The sequence below is a fragment of the Mauremys mutica genome, chromosome 12, assembly GCF_020497125.1.
Source record: "Mauremys mutica isolate MM-2020 ecotype Southern chromosome 12, ASM2049712v1, whole genome shotgun sequence".
NCBI lineage: Eukaryota > Metazoa > Chordata > Testudines > Geoemydidae > Mauremys > Mauremys mutica.
In genome coordinates this window covers 60,787,654-60,804,664 of record NC_059083.1, presented here as the reverse complement: position 1 = coordinate 60,804,664, position 17,011 = coordinate 60,787,654, and the positions used below count along the sequence as shown (strand labels likewise).

The 17,011-nt window shown below is 46.9% G+C and overlaps 1 protein-coding gene across 2 annotated transcripts in view; it reads right to left on the bottom strand.

The window, feature by feature from the left end:
* The window catches only part of NTN1 (netrin 1), a 208,264-nt gene that overhangs the window by 23,918 nt on the left and 167,335 nt on the right, over positions 1 to 17,011 (bottom strand). For both annotated transcript variants that reach the window (XM_044983245.1, XM_044983246.1), the window contains one exon: positions 7,470 to 7,544. In XM_044983245.1, coding sequence (XP_044839180.1) covers positions 7,470 to 7,544 — 75 coding nt within the window. The remainder of the gene's footprint in view (positions 1 to 7,469; positions 7,545 to 17,011) is intronic.

Sequence of the window (17,011 nt, the reverse complement as noted above, 5' to 3'; positions counted from 1 at the left end):
CTCTGTTAACTGAGTCCTCTCACTCGCTTAGTGGTGTCAGGGAATGCTCCAACATATCCAGCAGCTCTAGGTGCTTGGGCCGGGGGCACTGTTTAACATAGTTCCTGTTCATCACTGGTTAGGCACCACAGGTAAAAGACACCTACCGACAGGAAAACCAAGGCTTGAAATGTAGGGATCTAAATTAGTGGCTGGCTTTTCAGAGGTGCTGAGCACCCATCACTCCCTCGGGTCAAATACTGATGCCAGGTACCTGATCCAGGTACGCAGTTGTGCTGGCAGAAGGGCAGACTCTCTAGTGATGCTGATGCAGCCAGCAGCATCCTGGACAAATGTAGCTCGAAATTCTCACAGAACTGCCACTGAGATTTCCAGGGGCTTGGAGTCAGGCACCAGTGCTCACCCCGGAGTCACATGGGCAGAAACTTCCCTGGGCCAAATTCCCTGGCCAGTTATGGTTGCTTTGTGTGTCTCCCGTAGGGCAAAACAGCTTTAAAGCCAGCTTAACTGGCCAAGGTAGGATTCCTCCATGGTGTAAGGCTAGCAAAGCAGCTCCAGTGCTCCCCCCACTACCCAGCACTTGGGACCAGGCTGGGGAATCTCAACACCTCTCTGATCCCTGGATTTGGGATTGGCCCTCTGAGACCACAAAGAGCTTGAGTAAAGTAGAGCAACCCTGAGGCTGATCTAATTTGCCTGGGTAGCAGCCTGGTGATCGGACAGCTCTGAATGAGGTAGGCACAAAGGATGGCGTAAAGAATGGCTCAGTCCTTGACTCTGATGCGGGATTGCATCACATTCTAGTGCTGAGCACATCTCAGTTGGACCAGAGTATTTGGTCTAAGACCAGGCCTATGCTTTTACTAGTATAGCAATGTTGGTTAAGGGGGATGATTTTTTTTTCTACATTATTATCATCCTGGCAAAAGCTCTAGTGGAGATGCAGTTATACAAGCCTAAAAGGGCTTTTGCTGGTATAGCTTAATCTGCTTGCTGCCCTGGTATCAGCATTACTGGCAAAATAACCTTTTTGCCAGTAGACCCACACCTGCACTAGGAGCGTTTGTTGGTGTAGCTATAGAGGTGGAACTAAACTGGCAAATCTCTGCTAGTGTAGACTTGGCCTAAGCCACTGTGACTAAACAGGAGACAAATGGAGCTGCAGCAAACCAAGTACATTTCACTCCAGGGGCTGGCCTGCAGAGATGGCTGCACCTCCATTAGAATGGAAACCAGGCATCTAATTCTCCTTTGCCTTGAATGCTGCATATCATTCTCCCCTGTGGAAATGGGAGTAAAATGCTATCCGGTCAGAATCCTCCGCTCACTCACACCATAGTGCGAGCGTCCCACACCCTCTTTGCACAACTGTGAATGACCACACAAGGTGCAAAGCAGCTGAGAAGTAACCTCTGCCATGAACTTCTTCACTAGGCCAGGAAGATGGGGGGGGGGTCTCCTCACCAACTTTACCCCCAAACCTAGATACCCCAACAAACCCAAGGCTTCCCAGTGCATCGCTTGCAAAGCCCTGAGCTCAGAGAGTTTAACAACCTCCCAGTTTACCAGCTCAGTCTTGTTTTCTGTGTAACGGGGATTTAGCAAAGTCATTAACTAATTCCACTTAGTAGTAAAGTAAAAAGAATTTTGTTCTACCCCAAGTCTCATTGAAGTTTAAATTGAAGTTGCATCCCTCTTACATGGCTTAGCTCAAAATATTTGTACAGAATATACTTTGCAGGAAACAGCCTATTTAAAAAAAAAAAGCACAAATAGATAAAAATAAATAAATAAAAAGATCCGCTTTGAGTCACTGAATTAAAACGGAAGATAAAAAGCCCTATTGAGCAGAGCTATCCAGATGATAGCTCCCCGCTTTAGCTCACAGGAGAAGTAACCATGTTCAACCTAATTGGGGCTTTTTAGGACATTCAGAGCCGCTATCATTCCGTAAAGTTGAGGCAAACTGCTTCCTAATTGGCTTCCCGCTGGGGTGTCAGTCAAAAAGTCTTTATTATCACTCCGGGCGCCTTTTCAATCCTTTATTCCCTCCTGGAATGTTTCGGAAGCTGGGCTGCCCTCACCTAATGCATGCTTACAAGGCCCCGCCAGCATGAGTGCCGGCTAGCCTATGTGGCTGGGATCACTCGCCCCCCCCCACCCTCTTCTCCCCGTGCAGAGCCGAGTAGTACACATTTTTGGTGCCCTTGGATGTTCCTTCATTTGACTTGATACCATTTGGTACGTTCACTCAAACATCACTGCTTGAAAAAGTAGAGTCCCGAATGTTCTTTAGCCCCAGCTAAGACGATGTACTGACCGTAGGCCTGTATGGGCATGGGAGAATGGTATGAACTGCATTACGGGTGTGATTCTGGGGACCTGAGTGCCTCCATTTTAGGTGAAGGGACGCTCCACTTCCCAGCAGGGTCTCAGCACATCGCAGGAGCGGAACCCAACCCCCTACACAAACTTCCTTGGAAAGTTTTTTGTTTGTTTGTTTGTTTGTTTTTGTTTTTGTTTTGTTTTAAACAAATGTTGCTACTGTATGGAACAAAATAAACAAAATATTGCAACTTCCATAGCTCCCTCTTTCCTCCTATGCATCCCTGTAGGGTGCTTCATTGCAAGTATAGGTTTTTGTACTGTTCTATACAGGTTTTTATACTGTCTTCACAACCATAGTATCTGACAGGACAGCGTCTTAAAGCAATAGCATGAGAGTGCTGAAGACCAAAACTTTAGTTCTTCTTTTAAAAAATGTTTCACAAAACCTAATACAGATTTAAAAAAAAAATCAATAAAAACAAGAATTTTGAGGGGTGAAGCAACCCTAACCGTTGCCATGCTGTAAAATTCCTACATTGCAGGACTGCTAGTGCGTGAGAACCAGAAGCTGTAACTGACTGGAAATGATGTTGAAACTAACTTGTGAAATGCAAAAAGTCAACACACAGCTTCAAAGATGAAAAGTGCTTGTGATTTTTTAAATTATTTCCCTCTAATAATTGAAGACACTACTTGTAAGTAACGCTAAGGAAAGACATTTGTGGCTGATTTTAAAATAGGATTTCAAACCCCTGGTGGCTCGTGTATCAGTGGGAGCAGAATTTGGCAGGGTCCTTTTTAATATTCTGTAGTGAATGCATTCCAGCCCTGCCTGGTCATTGTTGCAGAATGGGGATGGTCTTGCATTTAAACTTCAGAACACATTTGCCATGTGATATAAAGCAAGAATAAACAGGCAGATTTTTGCATTCAAACCCTGCGCGGTGGGACTGGCTGGGAAAGTCCCGATTGCTGCTGTTTCAAAGTTTGCCCCCTCCCCCCCATGTTAGAAAACAAAGATGATAAATTATTCAGGGTTTAATGCCGTAAATGCACGATGGGTGGGAGCTGGGGGGTGGAAGAGGAGGCGGGTATAGGTACAAGAACAGGGCCCTCTTCTTACTGCCCCTCTGTGCGCACTTGATCGCGTGAGTTCACGTGAAGCTGTCAGAATACAAAGCCAAAGCGGAGCATCTCGGAACACAGCAATTTCTGCCACTGCCAGGAATTCCCTTGTATGAAAAAGATGTTGTGAAGGAGTGTTAAATGGAAATTAGTTCTGCGTTTGCAAACACTTCCAGGATGTGCCGTGCGGCTGGTGTGACTACACGTTCGGAACGAGGAGGAGGAGGTGCCATTACCACTGCTGCTGGAAACTTTGATACAGAGAGGATGCCTTTTTATTTTTTTTCCAGAGGCCTCCAGCATTCAGCTGAGCTCATCTGGGCTTGCTCCAGGCATCACATTAAAAACTGGCCCTGGATTGACACAGCAACAGTTTGAAATCGCCATGCACAAGTATGCTGACCAACCCCAAACATGACATGGGTAGGATACAGGGCTTGGGCAATAATATCTTAGCCCCCAGCAAGGGAGCCAATGGGATGGGGATATAATGTGCTATTTGTGACTAGGAGTGGTGGGGATGAAATCAAGACACCCACAGAAATAAAACATGGCCAGACAATATCTTGTAATTACTTCATTATTCATTAGTTTAAAGAACTGATTTTAAAATATGCCTGGTACAGCTCTAGGAGCATGTACAATACTGAACCTAACAAGCAACTATTACAAACAAAAGGCCCTAATAAATACCCTAGACCGGCTCCTAAGTGGATGTAGCACTGTTGAGATCACTGGAGCAGTGTATGCAGTGCATGCGTGTGTGTGCCCTTGAACCAGCTGTGCCCATGGGACAAGTCCATCTGGCCCCCAAACACACCTGGAGGACACCACGTTCTAGATCTACATGGCAGGCTCCGCACAGTGTGGGCTCTTATGCACCATCTGGGCGAGGTTGTGCTGCACGGAGGAGGCCATTTTGCACACCCGTGTAGACTAAAGATGTCAGGCCCTGCCCCAGCAATGCGCTGAGTTTCACCAGCTGTGGATCTGAACCCCTTTACATAGTGTATTATACACCAGGCCACTCCCCCACTGCATATAGGCAACAGCCAGTGCTCAGAGATGGTCTCTGAAGATCAGTAGACACAGGAGGCTGATCATTTACACAAAGGCCTCTTTACCTCACTCTGGCAGCATCAAGGGGCTTTAAAGTGGATACAACTGTAATTCACACCCACTTTAAGTTTTCTTTACACTGCCAGGGTGAGGTAAAGGAGCTTCCGTGTAAGGGAGAAAGTGGCCCAGGCTCTGTCAGGGCCCAATCCAGTTTCCATTACAGTCAACGGGAAGATTCCCGTTGACCTCAACTGAAGTTGGCTCAGGACCTCATCCTAGTGAAGGAAGTGAATTCAGGAGTCCAGAATACTCGACTGCACACAGCCTGCTGCCTCCAGTTCCCCTCCCTAATGGAACAGGAGTACTTGTGGCACCTTAAAGACTAACAAATTTATTTCAGAGTAGCAGCCGTGTTAGTCTAATGGGAAAGCCCCATGGAATTAAACAGAAAATGATCATTTTTCTGTAGGATTTCTGGACTATCCTATAAAATGTAATAGAAAATTAGATCCCTAATGTTGAATTCTATAGGTGACTTAAAAAACCCTATAGAAATGGTCTCGGTCCCTGTAGGCATGTTTGAAGTCATTGCTACAAACTTCAGTTACATTTCTACAGAGCCCCGTTGATTCCACCCTTAACAGATTACACAGGAATTTTCCATCAATCTGGTTCCTAACACCTAGAATACCCCCCGCTAATCTCAACTGCAATGGCAACACCTGGGAAGCAGGGTTGATCTCCCCGAAAGCCAAGACAGATTCTAACCTCATTTAACTTCAGCTAAGCCCACAATAAGTCTGTTGACTTCTTTGGCGCCCCCTCAGTGAAATGCTACCAGAGTATCTAGGATCAGAATGAGGCCCACTGGGCTCTATGGATGAGACTCAACACTTTGAATTGCAGCTGACACTGGCCCGAGAACTTGTCAAAGATATTGATGATGTAATTAAATCACAGCTCCATTACAAACTTCTCTTTGTAAAGATATTTTCATGACCAAGGAGCTAAGCATCACCGTATCATTAAATGCAAAGGTTGATGTTTGACTCAATACAGAAGTAAAATTCTCTGGTCTGCGTTTATAGACTACACAATCTAAGAGTCTCTTCTGTCCTTAAAATCTATGATACTTCTCTCACAGACACTGGTGTGAATCAGGAGTAGCTCCATAGAAGTCACTGGCAAAACTAGTGTTACAAATGAATCAGACCGTTTTGCATAAGTATATCGGTTCCACTTGGTATTTAGCTGTGACTCTTAGTACCTTTCCCAGACCTGAAGAAGAGCTCTGTGCAGCTGGAAAGTTTGTCTTTCTTACCAACAGAAGCTGGGCCAAAAAAGCTTGTCCCCCTACATTTAAGGGGCAGATAGTTTAGATTAGGAGCTCATTGGGTTTATTTTATCTACATTAAATCAAAACAAAAACAGAAGTGTAACCAACAGCTAACCCTTAGGGTACGTCCATACTACCCGCCTGGATCGACGGGTAGCGATTGACTTCTCGGAGTTCGATATATCGCGTCTCATCTAGACGCGATATATCGAACTCTGAACGCGCTCCCGTCGACTCCGGAACTCCACCACCGCGAACGGCAGTGGCGGAGTCGACGGGGGAGCCGTGGACTTCGATCCCGCGCCGTGAGGATGGGTAAGTACTTCGAACTAAGGTACTTCGAGTTCAGCTACACTATTCGTGTAGCTGAACTTGCGTACCTTAGTTCGAAACCCCCCCCCCCCCCCCGGTGTAGACCAGGCCTTAGAGGCCAGGCTCTCTGCTGGTATTAACTGGCACTGCAGCATTGACTTCAGGGGTCTCTGTACTGCTGTGTCATGTGATGTGACACACCACCACCCCTCTTGCCAAATTATCCAGCTACTTTGCCTGGGAAGTGCCAGAGCGTAGGAAGTTAGGGCTCTGGAAGTGGAAAAGCCTGGCTGATCGGAACCTCTGAAGCTGGTCTTTTGATTAGATGTTCCCATCTCATTTGGAAAACTAACTTTCCAGACAAACGAGATGGGAGAGCTTTTGACTGTGCACGGTCTGACTTTGGGAGGTGTCCCAGTGAACTGGATGCCATCCTCACTTGAACAATCGTTAAAATCCTACTGTATAAAACACATACTATTCTCTTGCTAAGACACAGCAGACCGGTCACTGTGTCTGCAGACATGTCTCTTCCCCTACCCCTTGTTTCAGTCACTCTGAAAATTGCTAAGCGCTAATGATAACCTGTAGCACGGAGCCCAAACCATGAGACTTCCGTGCTACGTGGAGAGCTGTGCCTGGTGTAGCTGGGTGGGGAAGACTACATGCACTCAGATGACAAAGCAGCATTGGCCACTAGTTTTCCGGAGCCTAAAACAATTTTTAAAAGTCACCTGCCGTCACAGAGTATGCATCACTTGGGCTGAGGCGTGGGCGTGGCCCCAGAGGACACTAGGTAACAGAGAATGCAGCGTTGGGGCTGGGCAAGGACCCTGGGGGAATTGTGGTCACTGTTCATTGCACATACTTTGCACTGCATGTTTTAGAAGTGTCATTGCACACATAGGCATCACTGCGATATAGAGCCTTGCTTAGGGAGTCTGATTTCATCTCTAAACCATAGAAAAATAATGCCTAAAATACAGGTTACAACACACTCAGAGCATGGGGCAGGAATGACCAGAGATTGCACTAGAGCAGAGATGAAGCTGTACGGGAATCCTGACCAATCTGCTCCTTCCATATCTTCTGAGGAAGAGCATGTGGTCCCGGCCACATACGTGCCCCTTTCCTGCGCAATCTGTGACTATGCTGGGCAGAACATGTCCTGAGTTCAGACATGCTAGAGTTCATCCCTTGCAGTCTCATCTAATATGAATGAGGCCAATTGCATTTGAGGAAAGAGATTTTTTTTTTAAAATCCTTCTCATTTTAAAAGCGCTGGGAAGGCCAAGAATGCACAACTCACCATAGTCTTTCTTGCAGTATTTCTTCATGTTAATCTTCAGCTTCCCCTTGGACGCCTTGCAGTATGAGTCACAATCTGTATGGGGGAGAGAAAGCGGGAGGGCAAGAAAAGATTAACAAAACAAATTAGCCTTAAAAATGCATAAAAGGCTGGGGGAGGGGGAAGCGAGAAAAGCTGCAGGCTGCCATGAATAAGCAGCATGCCTGTGATATCCATCTGCCAGGCCCCGATTGGGTCGTCTAGCAGGGGCATTCAGCAAAACCTTCCTTTCTAAAGAAAGCCGTTTACAAAGGAAGCCATCCTCCCTCCTCCCCGCCTGACGAATCCCTTTAGCTGTCTTCGCCGGGCTGCCTCTGCCTTCATGGGAGAGCCCGGGGCCTCCCTTATTGTGCCACCCAGCTCTTTTGAGAGCCACACAAATTCGCCCTGTTCTTAAACTGCAAACTGGAGCCTGATTAAAGCCCACAGAGGCCTCATTGTAACCCCTAACCCAGGCCTGTGGCAGGCTTTGGCATTCATTGCAGAGAGATTCTGGCTGGGGTCACGCGCCGACAAAAGAGGTCAGAGAGGAAATTAGCAGCCCATGAAGCATTAGCAAAGCCTTTTGGTGTCCACTCTACTGGAGTGTGCAAATAAAATACCCCAGTAGGAACATTTCATTTCTAATGGGCCCTACTGCTGTGACATGATGATTTTACTCCTCCGAACATCAGCCTGTGTTCCACTGCCACTAATGTGATGGAGCCGGGACTGTTGCTCTGGCAGCACTGGCAACATAGTGACTGTGTTTGCTGTGCTGGAGCAATTCCATGCATTGCAACCCACTGGATACTGACTTATTCCTGATACATCGGAGGCTCCTCCCTGCTCGGATTTTGGCAGAGCCATCCCAGTTTTGACAGGGCGGTTCTAAGTCTGGCCACGTGGCTGGAGCAGACAACACGTCATGATGCAGCCGTGCTGCAACGTGATGATGTAACAGCAGTACATTGCACTGCCAGAACATAAAAACGGCCATACTGGGTCAGACCAAAGGTCCATCTAGCCCAGTATCCTGTCTTCCGACAGTGGCCAGTGCCAGGTGCCCCAGAGTGCATGAACAGAACAGGTAATCATCAAATGATCCATCCCCTGTCGCCATGACACTGCACTGTGATGTGCAAATATATTGGCACAAGGTGGCGACAAAGTAACGTCACATGCAACTTTGGCACTGTAACAATTTTAAATCACTTGGATGTTGGTGCTTCCACCATTGGCCTTAGAGGTTCTGGTGCACATGGCTGCTCTGCTGCAAATGGGCCTGATGGGAGGGGGAAATGTAAAGGGAGTGAGAGTGTGACTCAGGCAGGTGGCCAGGCTGAATTGGGGCAGATATCCACACAAAAATACCCCTTCTGCAACATCTTTCTCACCCCTCTCCCATTTTTAAGCAGTTTTTTGGTAATCCTTAAAAAAATGCAAATACCACCAGAGCTCTGTGACTAAGGGCCGGGGAGGAGGAAAGCAAAGCAGTGCCAGTGAAGGGCAAGGCTGCCAGGGCACAAGCAGATGAGCCATCTGCCACTGGTCACAGCAGGGTTTGCCCAGATCCAGCTGATGGGAAGTTGCAGGTGACTTTCCGACACACCTCCCCAAGCTCATGTTCTGACCTGATGCAATTTGCTGCTGGAGATAAGCCTTGGCTGGAATGTTCTAAACAGAACCATGCAGTGTCCGCCTGCATCTCCTCCAGCGTTGGACTTGATCTTCTGAACCTGCTTGTAACACTATTGCCGCTTACAACCTTGTGGCCATTCCACCTCTATTTCCCCTTCATACAGGCCCCTTTAACTCACTCAGTCTCCAGTGACCTTGTAAGGTCAAATCCCCTAATTTGCTCTTCACCGGCACTCCTCAGGCTGGCAACAAACTTTGTCAAATGTCCAGAACAAACACACAGCTTCTCAGCTCACCTTCCCTCCTGTAACTCCAGTGTGGTCTGGCTAGGACTCTGCAGCAACATAACTTGCTCCTTATAGCTGCTCCATCCACCAGCCCCAGCTCCACCCAACGTCCTGTTTCCCAAGCATCCCATTTACAGCCAGGCCACCTGTACTGCCTCTGGCAAGCTCAGCTACTTTCCCAGCCATGCCCCTCTTTGCAGCATCCTGCCGCCTTTTATATTGGAATCACTAGATTTCTCTCAGGTGGGGCTCGTCTTGCAATCAGGGCTGCCTTAACTCCAGGCTCTCCAGCTCACACACAAGCCACCCTGTTACACTGCTCTTATTATTTGCATTACAGTAGTGTCTGGAGGCTCCAGCCAAGATCAGGGCCCCATTGTGGTAGGTCTTGTCCAAACCCATAGGGAGAAATGGCCCTTGCCTGGAAGACCTCACAATCTAAATAGACCAAGGGTAGAGGGGTAACAGAGGCACAGCGTGGGGAAGTGACTGGGAACTAGGAACATCTTACCCACCACTCTCCTAACCTTGGAGAGGTGCAGAAGGAACGAGAGGTGTCTAAGCCCACTAGGGCCTTTGTAGCTGCAATAGCTATTTGAAACTGGAGTTACTCTCCAGAATTGCTGGGGAAGTTTGTTCTATTGAACCTGTGCTGACTCTGGTGGGAAGTCAGCACGTCTCCAATGTGTGATGAAAACACAGACCTCTGCATTAGCCAGCTGACTTCTGCTGGGACATACCAGGCATGACCAAGTAGAAAGCATCAATCATGCCACCCTTACTCCTCTACGTATGTATCCTACCCCATGAGTAGTGCCACGGATTTCAATGGAGCACGTTACTACTCAACAGGAGCAAGAGTATCAAAATCCGGTCCTGTGTTAGGTAGACCTAGTTGGAATGCACCTCCTGTATTGCTAAATATACAAGGTACAGCCAGGAGAAGTGCAGTTGCCCAATACCAAGGGACCAGGAGTCAGGTTTTCAAAGGTATTTAGGCCCCTAAAGATGAAGATAGGCACTCAGTGGGATTTTCAAAACGTTTAGATGCCTAACTTGATGGGAGTTAGGTGCCTCGGTGCTTTACAAATCTGAGAGAATTCAAATCCCCTGATCCCAGACCTGGCCAATTGTTTTGGTGCCAGGTCACGTTTAAACTCAGAAGCAGATTATTTTCTGGTTCTGGTTGGGACGTGGCCACAGTCTTGCTAAGAGACCAAGATGACAGAAATTCCAGGATGGCTAATCTTCCAGACTTCCACCAGTTAGGGCTAAAATCTTGCAAGATCTCAAAATCTAACTCTGAGTCCACCTCCAACCCAAGCCCTAGCCCCCAGACTAATCCTAACCAAATACACACACGGCCTCATCAGACCATCTCCATTCGCTCCTATTGTTCTCCAGACACTAGTCTCTTGACTGCTATCAACTTTATTCCCATCCCTCAGAATGATGATAAATTGCTTTGTGCTCTCTAAATATGATCTAATCAAAGTAGGGGCCAGAAGCAAAACCTATCATTTGAAACAACACCGTTTTCCATGCCAGAAGCCCTGCTGAGATTCCCTACCAGGCTCCCAACCTGCCAAGAACCATTTAAATGGAAAAGAATAGCCAAGGGCCAACGGATTATAGAAATCATTACGGCTTTTTGTTTTCTTCTTCTAATGTGATCCTGAATGTCAAGCAAGACTTGAAATTTGTCCAATAAAAGATATTACCTCACCCACCTTGTCTCTCTAAGCAAGACTTGAAACACACTGGAACAGAGAGTGGATATCCCATAAAAGCATTGGCAGAAAGCTTTAGCTGGAATCTTTTATAATATCTAGCCCTTTCTTTCACTAACCCTATAGGGCTTGCATTCTGACAATCATTCAATTGCCTGTCCTCAGAGGTTTCCTTTGTAATCCTTAAACCTGTCTGCATGTCATACCCCCTGTAGGGGTAGAGAAGGGCCAGAACTTGGTTGCAATTCATATAAAGGAGATTCTTTATGAAGGCTACAGTCACAGACAGATCCTGTGGTTCTCTCTGGCTCTCAGACTGTGCTGACTAATGTCACCATGAAGGGCTACCCTAAGTTCTGGCCTGAACTTTGCAGCCATGGGAGGAACTGCTGATTACCCTGAATTCCCTTTGTTCAGACCACAGGAGATGCACTCTCCTCTTTTTGCAGTGACACTAAATGGCAGCCAATGTTTGCAATGGGCCAGACAACACCAAACCATCCTTTGAGGGCACAGGCCATGTCCAGGATGGGTTATTTGAATGTTGACAATGCTGAGAACCTGTGAAAGATTCCACATGATGAACACTGAAAGAAAACTTGTGTGGAAGAGTCTGCAAAGAGAAGAAGTCCTAAGGCCCTGACCTAACCAGAACAGACAGGGCTCTGACCAAACACATCTGGCTAAACAACATGCAGCTTTGAGACAAGCAATCAGATTCATTGACTATGCAGCTAATGGGATTCTAGTCAGGAACAACAGGCAGGACGTTTTTCTGGATACTAATGCTCTATGATGATGATCATTTACCAACACTTTGTCCTCCTATAGCACTTGTCATTCAAAGATCTCTAAGCTTTACAAGTACTTACTAATGAGGCTTTCTAATACTCATTTCACAGAGGAGAAAACAATGCACAGAGAGATGATTTATCCAAGGCCATACAGCAAGTTACTAGCAGAAGAAACTAAAACCCAGGAGTTCTGTCTATCAATCTGCTGCCCTAGCTGCAGGACAACACAGGGAGCAAGTTACCACATCCTGATACTTGTACCAAATGAAATGAATGAAATGAGCAGCAGGGATGTAACGTTAGTTATAAGCTAGAGCAAAAATGCCCTCCTGGATGAATGGTGGTCGCCCAGCCCAATCTACCCCAGATGGCAGAGGCTGCCTTGTGTCTGCTAGCTGGTGGGGGGACATGACCAGTAGACAGAGTCCCTGCTCTGGGTCAAAGCTCACTTTGAGAGTGCAAAAACTCCAGCCATGACCAGCGTGGTCCACAAGTAGCACCTCTGCTAGAACCAAACAGTAGATTCGTCACTGGCTGAGCCAGCGGGAGCTGTTCTGAGCATGTCAATACGGGAAGGCTTTCTGCCCATCTCCTATAGCTTGCCCTGTCTTAGCATCAGGTCCAGAAGTACCGCTGGTAGAGAAAGTGGGATTAATCCCAGACCAAGAATCACCCTGGAGTTTGTCTGGAACCATGCATGGAAATGAGCCCACATCTCTTCAGGAGCTTCAAAAAGTTCAGCAACCTTTTCTTGTGGCTTAATTCTCTGCACTTCCCAATCACCAGGCTGTTCTCATAGTATTTCCAGTTGGGCTGAGATTAGGAACTCCAAGAAACCTTCCCTCGTGAGGTTTCCAAACCCAGGAGCCTGGGATAAGATTCAGAGAAGTATCCAAACTCGACTGACTCTCCAGACCTTATGAGCTTGGCCTGCCAGTATGTACTTCCTAAACGGATATCGCATTGAGTCAGCAATCAGCACATTTGAGCACCACAGGCTCAGTCCTGCTTTTAGGGCAGGGAGTAGCATCGGGGCCGGTGATTCTTAACATGACAGGAAACAGCCTAATGGTGCCCAGCAAGGATTGCTGGTAGCTGTGGTGTGAAAACATCCTCTGTGCTTCAGCAGCTGTGGCTATGGAGATACTGTGAGCCTCATGCACCAAGTGGAACCAGTTTAGTTCTTAATTAACTATCTAGTTCTATGTTCTGGGCCTGGCACTCCCTGGCTTTCACTGCTGTCAATGAAGAGTAATTCCACTGAAGTAAGGGAGAGCTGGATCAGACCTTCCTACTCTGCCCTCTCTTCCTTTTTCCTCCATCCTCACATCTCTACTTTCTGGGCCAGTGCCTCAGCTGGTTTAAATTGAAGTCAATGGTCCAATTCCCCAGCTGGTATAAATCAGCATAGCTCTAATGAAATTGGGCGGGCCGGATCCCAACTCATGTAAATCAACGTAGCTCCAGTGAAGTCAATGGGTCAGATCCCAGCGGGTGTGAATCCGCAGAGCTCCACTGGAAATCAGTGCTAATTTACATCACCGGTGGATCGGGTCCCCTGGCTCTCTCTCTGTCTTTCGCCTTCTGAGCTCTCTCCTTTCTCATACTGCTAGAAAACCCACTGGAGACTGTTTTGGATGACAAATTAAATCTCTGAAACAAAGCTCAGATTTTGGGCTTGCGAATGAGCTGTGCCGCATACTTAATATTAAATATTAGCCAAGCCAAATGCACACAGAGAGCGCTGTAGTCTATTACACTAATGTTGCCTAATGATTAAAAAAAGATTCCGCTCAAGTCCATCAAACATAATTTCAACAGCTCAGACTCCGGTGGAAAGATTTACTGTGCTGCTGCTCCCTTGCTGAAAACTGATCGCCGAGCCAAGCTCCAAGGGTTGCTGGGTGCGGGGGTCGGAAATGGGGAGGAGACACGACTTGCTGACAACTGGAACACACTGAGCACTGCTGCAACACATACAGGCCATTAAAGGGATGTAGGATTCTCCCTGCCTCAATTATTTCTCCCTGTGTTCTTCCTCACCATACGCCCATTGCCTACCAGGCTGAGTGGGACTGGTCTGATTGTGAAAGGGGCTTAGTATCCACAGCTCCCAGTGGCTTCCATGAGAGATGCGGGTGCTCTCTTGCACACCTCTTAGGTTAACGAGGACCAACCATGGAGTAATCCCCCTCTAGACGAAGGATCCCAGAGACCAAAGGACATGGCTGAAGCATTGAGAGTGGGAGCTGCCTAGCAACTAGGTGAATAATTTTCACCTTAGTCATTCTACTCACCCGCTGTCTCCAGACGGAGTGATAGAGACCAGGATGACACAGGGCCTGCTGCGAGAGGGAGGGGAACCTGTAGCGTAGTGTAGGAACTGAGCTGTAAGAGCAACTGGGAAGAGTTGAGTTGCCATTTGTCCCGGTCCCATGGGGAGCAGTCCTGGGCTGGAGGTTTTGCCCTCTGCTCTGCCTCTCAGGCAGGGCCGGCTTTAGGAAGTGCGGGGCCCAATTCGAGCAGTTTCGACGGGGCCCCGGCAGGGATGACAAAAAAAAAACCAAAAAAAACACCCCACACATGTAAAAAAACACGTGGGGCTTGTACTCACCGGGCGGTGCTCCGTGTCTTCGGCGGCACTTCGGCAGCGGGTCCTTCACTCGCTCCAGGTCTTCGGCGGCACTGAAGGACCTGCCGCTGAAGTGCCGCCGAAGACCCAGAGCAAGCGAAGGACCCGCCGCCGAAGTGCTGCTGAAGACCCAGAGCACCACCAGGTGAGTAAAAATTAATAAGGAGCCTCTAGCCAGGGAAGAGATTCACACTGGGCACGGGGCCCTCTTAGGTGCGGGGCCCGATTCTGGGGAATTGGTGGAATTGGCCTAAAGCTGGCCCTGCTCTCAGGGATTGGCTGGAGGATGGAATCAATCCTAGCTATTTCTTAACCGTTACTGGTGCCGCCATGTCACTGTTCGGTAATGTTTTGGCGGCCATAGCGCTAATGGGTCAGGTGACTTCCTGGAATGGGTGGAGACTTTCCACCCCAAACAACTCCTTTGTTTTGAACCTTGCTTCTCCGGCAAGAAAGCTGGGGTCTCCCGTCTCTTCCTGCCTGACGGACACGATCTCTTGCTTGAGAACATAGCGTGCTCTCCCCCTAAACCCAGCCTGCACAAATCGCATCTGGGACCCACTGACTCACAAGGTGACCCATGCGCTCTTATGGATTCAAATCTATTTAACAAGGAGAAACTACAGTACAACACTTGTCACTAGTCCAGCACCTTCCGTCTGAGGGCTCAAGTGCATTACAAACCTGAACTAACCAAGCCATGCAAAACTCCCTTCATTGCATCATCCCTGTTCCCCACAGATGGGGAAATCGGGGCACAGAGAGGTTTAAAGAGCCAGTTTTCAAACACAGACACCTAAATCCATATCCTTGACCCTAAATACCCATTTTAAGCACCTACATTCTGATTTAAGGGAGTAGATCAGCACTTGGGTGGCAAACAAAGGACATTAAGTGCCTACTTTAGGCATCCAAATTAGAAAATTGAAAATACAGGAACTCTGAGGCAGGACTAAAACCCAAACCTCAAGATTCCCAGGTATATGTTCCTCCCACCAGTCCATGTTTCCCTTTTCGATGGGCTGTAGACCTGCCAATATCAAAGAAAGGGGAAACATCATGATAAAAAATCTTACCATATATCATGGGAGTGACTGGATGGTTTTCCATGAGAAAACACGAACTGGGAAGGCAGTTGCTGAGTCTCAGTGGTAAACTGAGCAAGAGGGAGTTTGGAAAGATGCAATTGGTACTACTTGTTCTGAGAGCGATCCAAGGTCTTAGAGCAGGTGGCAGGAGGCTGTTTTGTGCCCATCTCAGCTTAGTAAAATATGTCAGCAATGCATTTACAGGCTTTATGGCGCTGCCTGTCCCTTTGTTCTAGCTAACTCTCTGGCTGTGTGAAGGGCTTTCACGGCTAACACCTTGATTGTTTTATTAATTTTTTTTCTCCTGAAAAAAGTCACTTTAGTTTAAAAAACAATGTTCTCCCTCCATCTTTTTAGGGAGTGTTGGTGCTGGTGAGAGCCAGGCATGGTGCAGTCAGGTGCTGGAGAACCAACCATACTCAGCTCTACCTGTGCACCTCCTTTCGGATCTGGGAGAAAGCTGAATGAATAATGGATTTTTTGGTTCAGGAACTAACCTGAAAAATCCAAAAAACATTACAGATTGATTCAAACTGAAACTGTATTTTTGGAATTTTTTTGCTAAATAATAAAAAAAAAAGGCTGAAAACAAAATTCATTTAGGTTAACCCAAAAACAAGGTTTTTTTGGTTTTTCATTTTGTTTTGGTTAATTTTGGGGTGGTTTCCCCCTCCCCCTTTCTTTCTTTTCTTTTTTTTTTTGTTTTCTAAATGAACCACATTTCTAATCAAAATGCTGTTTGGAACTAAAAATGGAAATAAAATGTTTTGAAATGGTCAAAGTGAAATGTTTTGACTTTTCAGAATTTTTTTTTTTTACACATTTTTTTCAGGCCAAACTGTTGTCAAATTCAATCCAAATTCACTAATTGTTTCATTGCTCTCTCAAATGCATTTTTTTCTCCAAATTTAGTATTTGCCAAAATTTTCTGCCCAGCTCTAGTTGGAACAGTGCAAGGCAGGGACGTCTCATCATGCCCAGGCTAAGCTGCAACCAGGAAACTTACTTCACTTGTGATTTAAAGATGATCTTCACAACTCTACTAAAACCACACTGCAGTAGTGGAAACCAAATGCCGCTCAGCTGTAAAGAGTTAGAAACATTTAAAACCATTTTGAGATCTGTGTGTCTAACCTAAATACTGATGTAACTGCCTAAATATAGATTTAGGTGCTTAACTTTAAGCACCCAGATCTGAGCATTTGGCCTCAGCACATCAGTGACTGAAACTCACCTCCCCCCCACTCCTGCTGCACAGTCACAAGGTTCAGATGCACCATGGATTGCCATCTTTCACCTGATACAACTCAGAAAGCCTCCCCTGCATGAGAAGGCTGCAGTAGTTCTAGTAC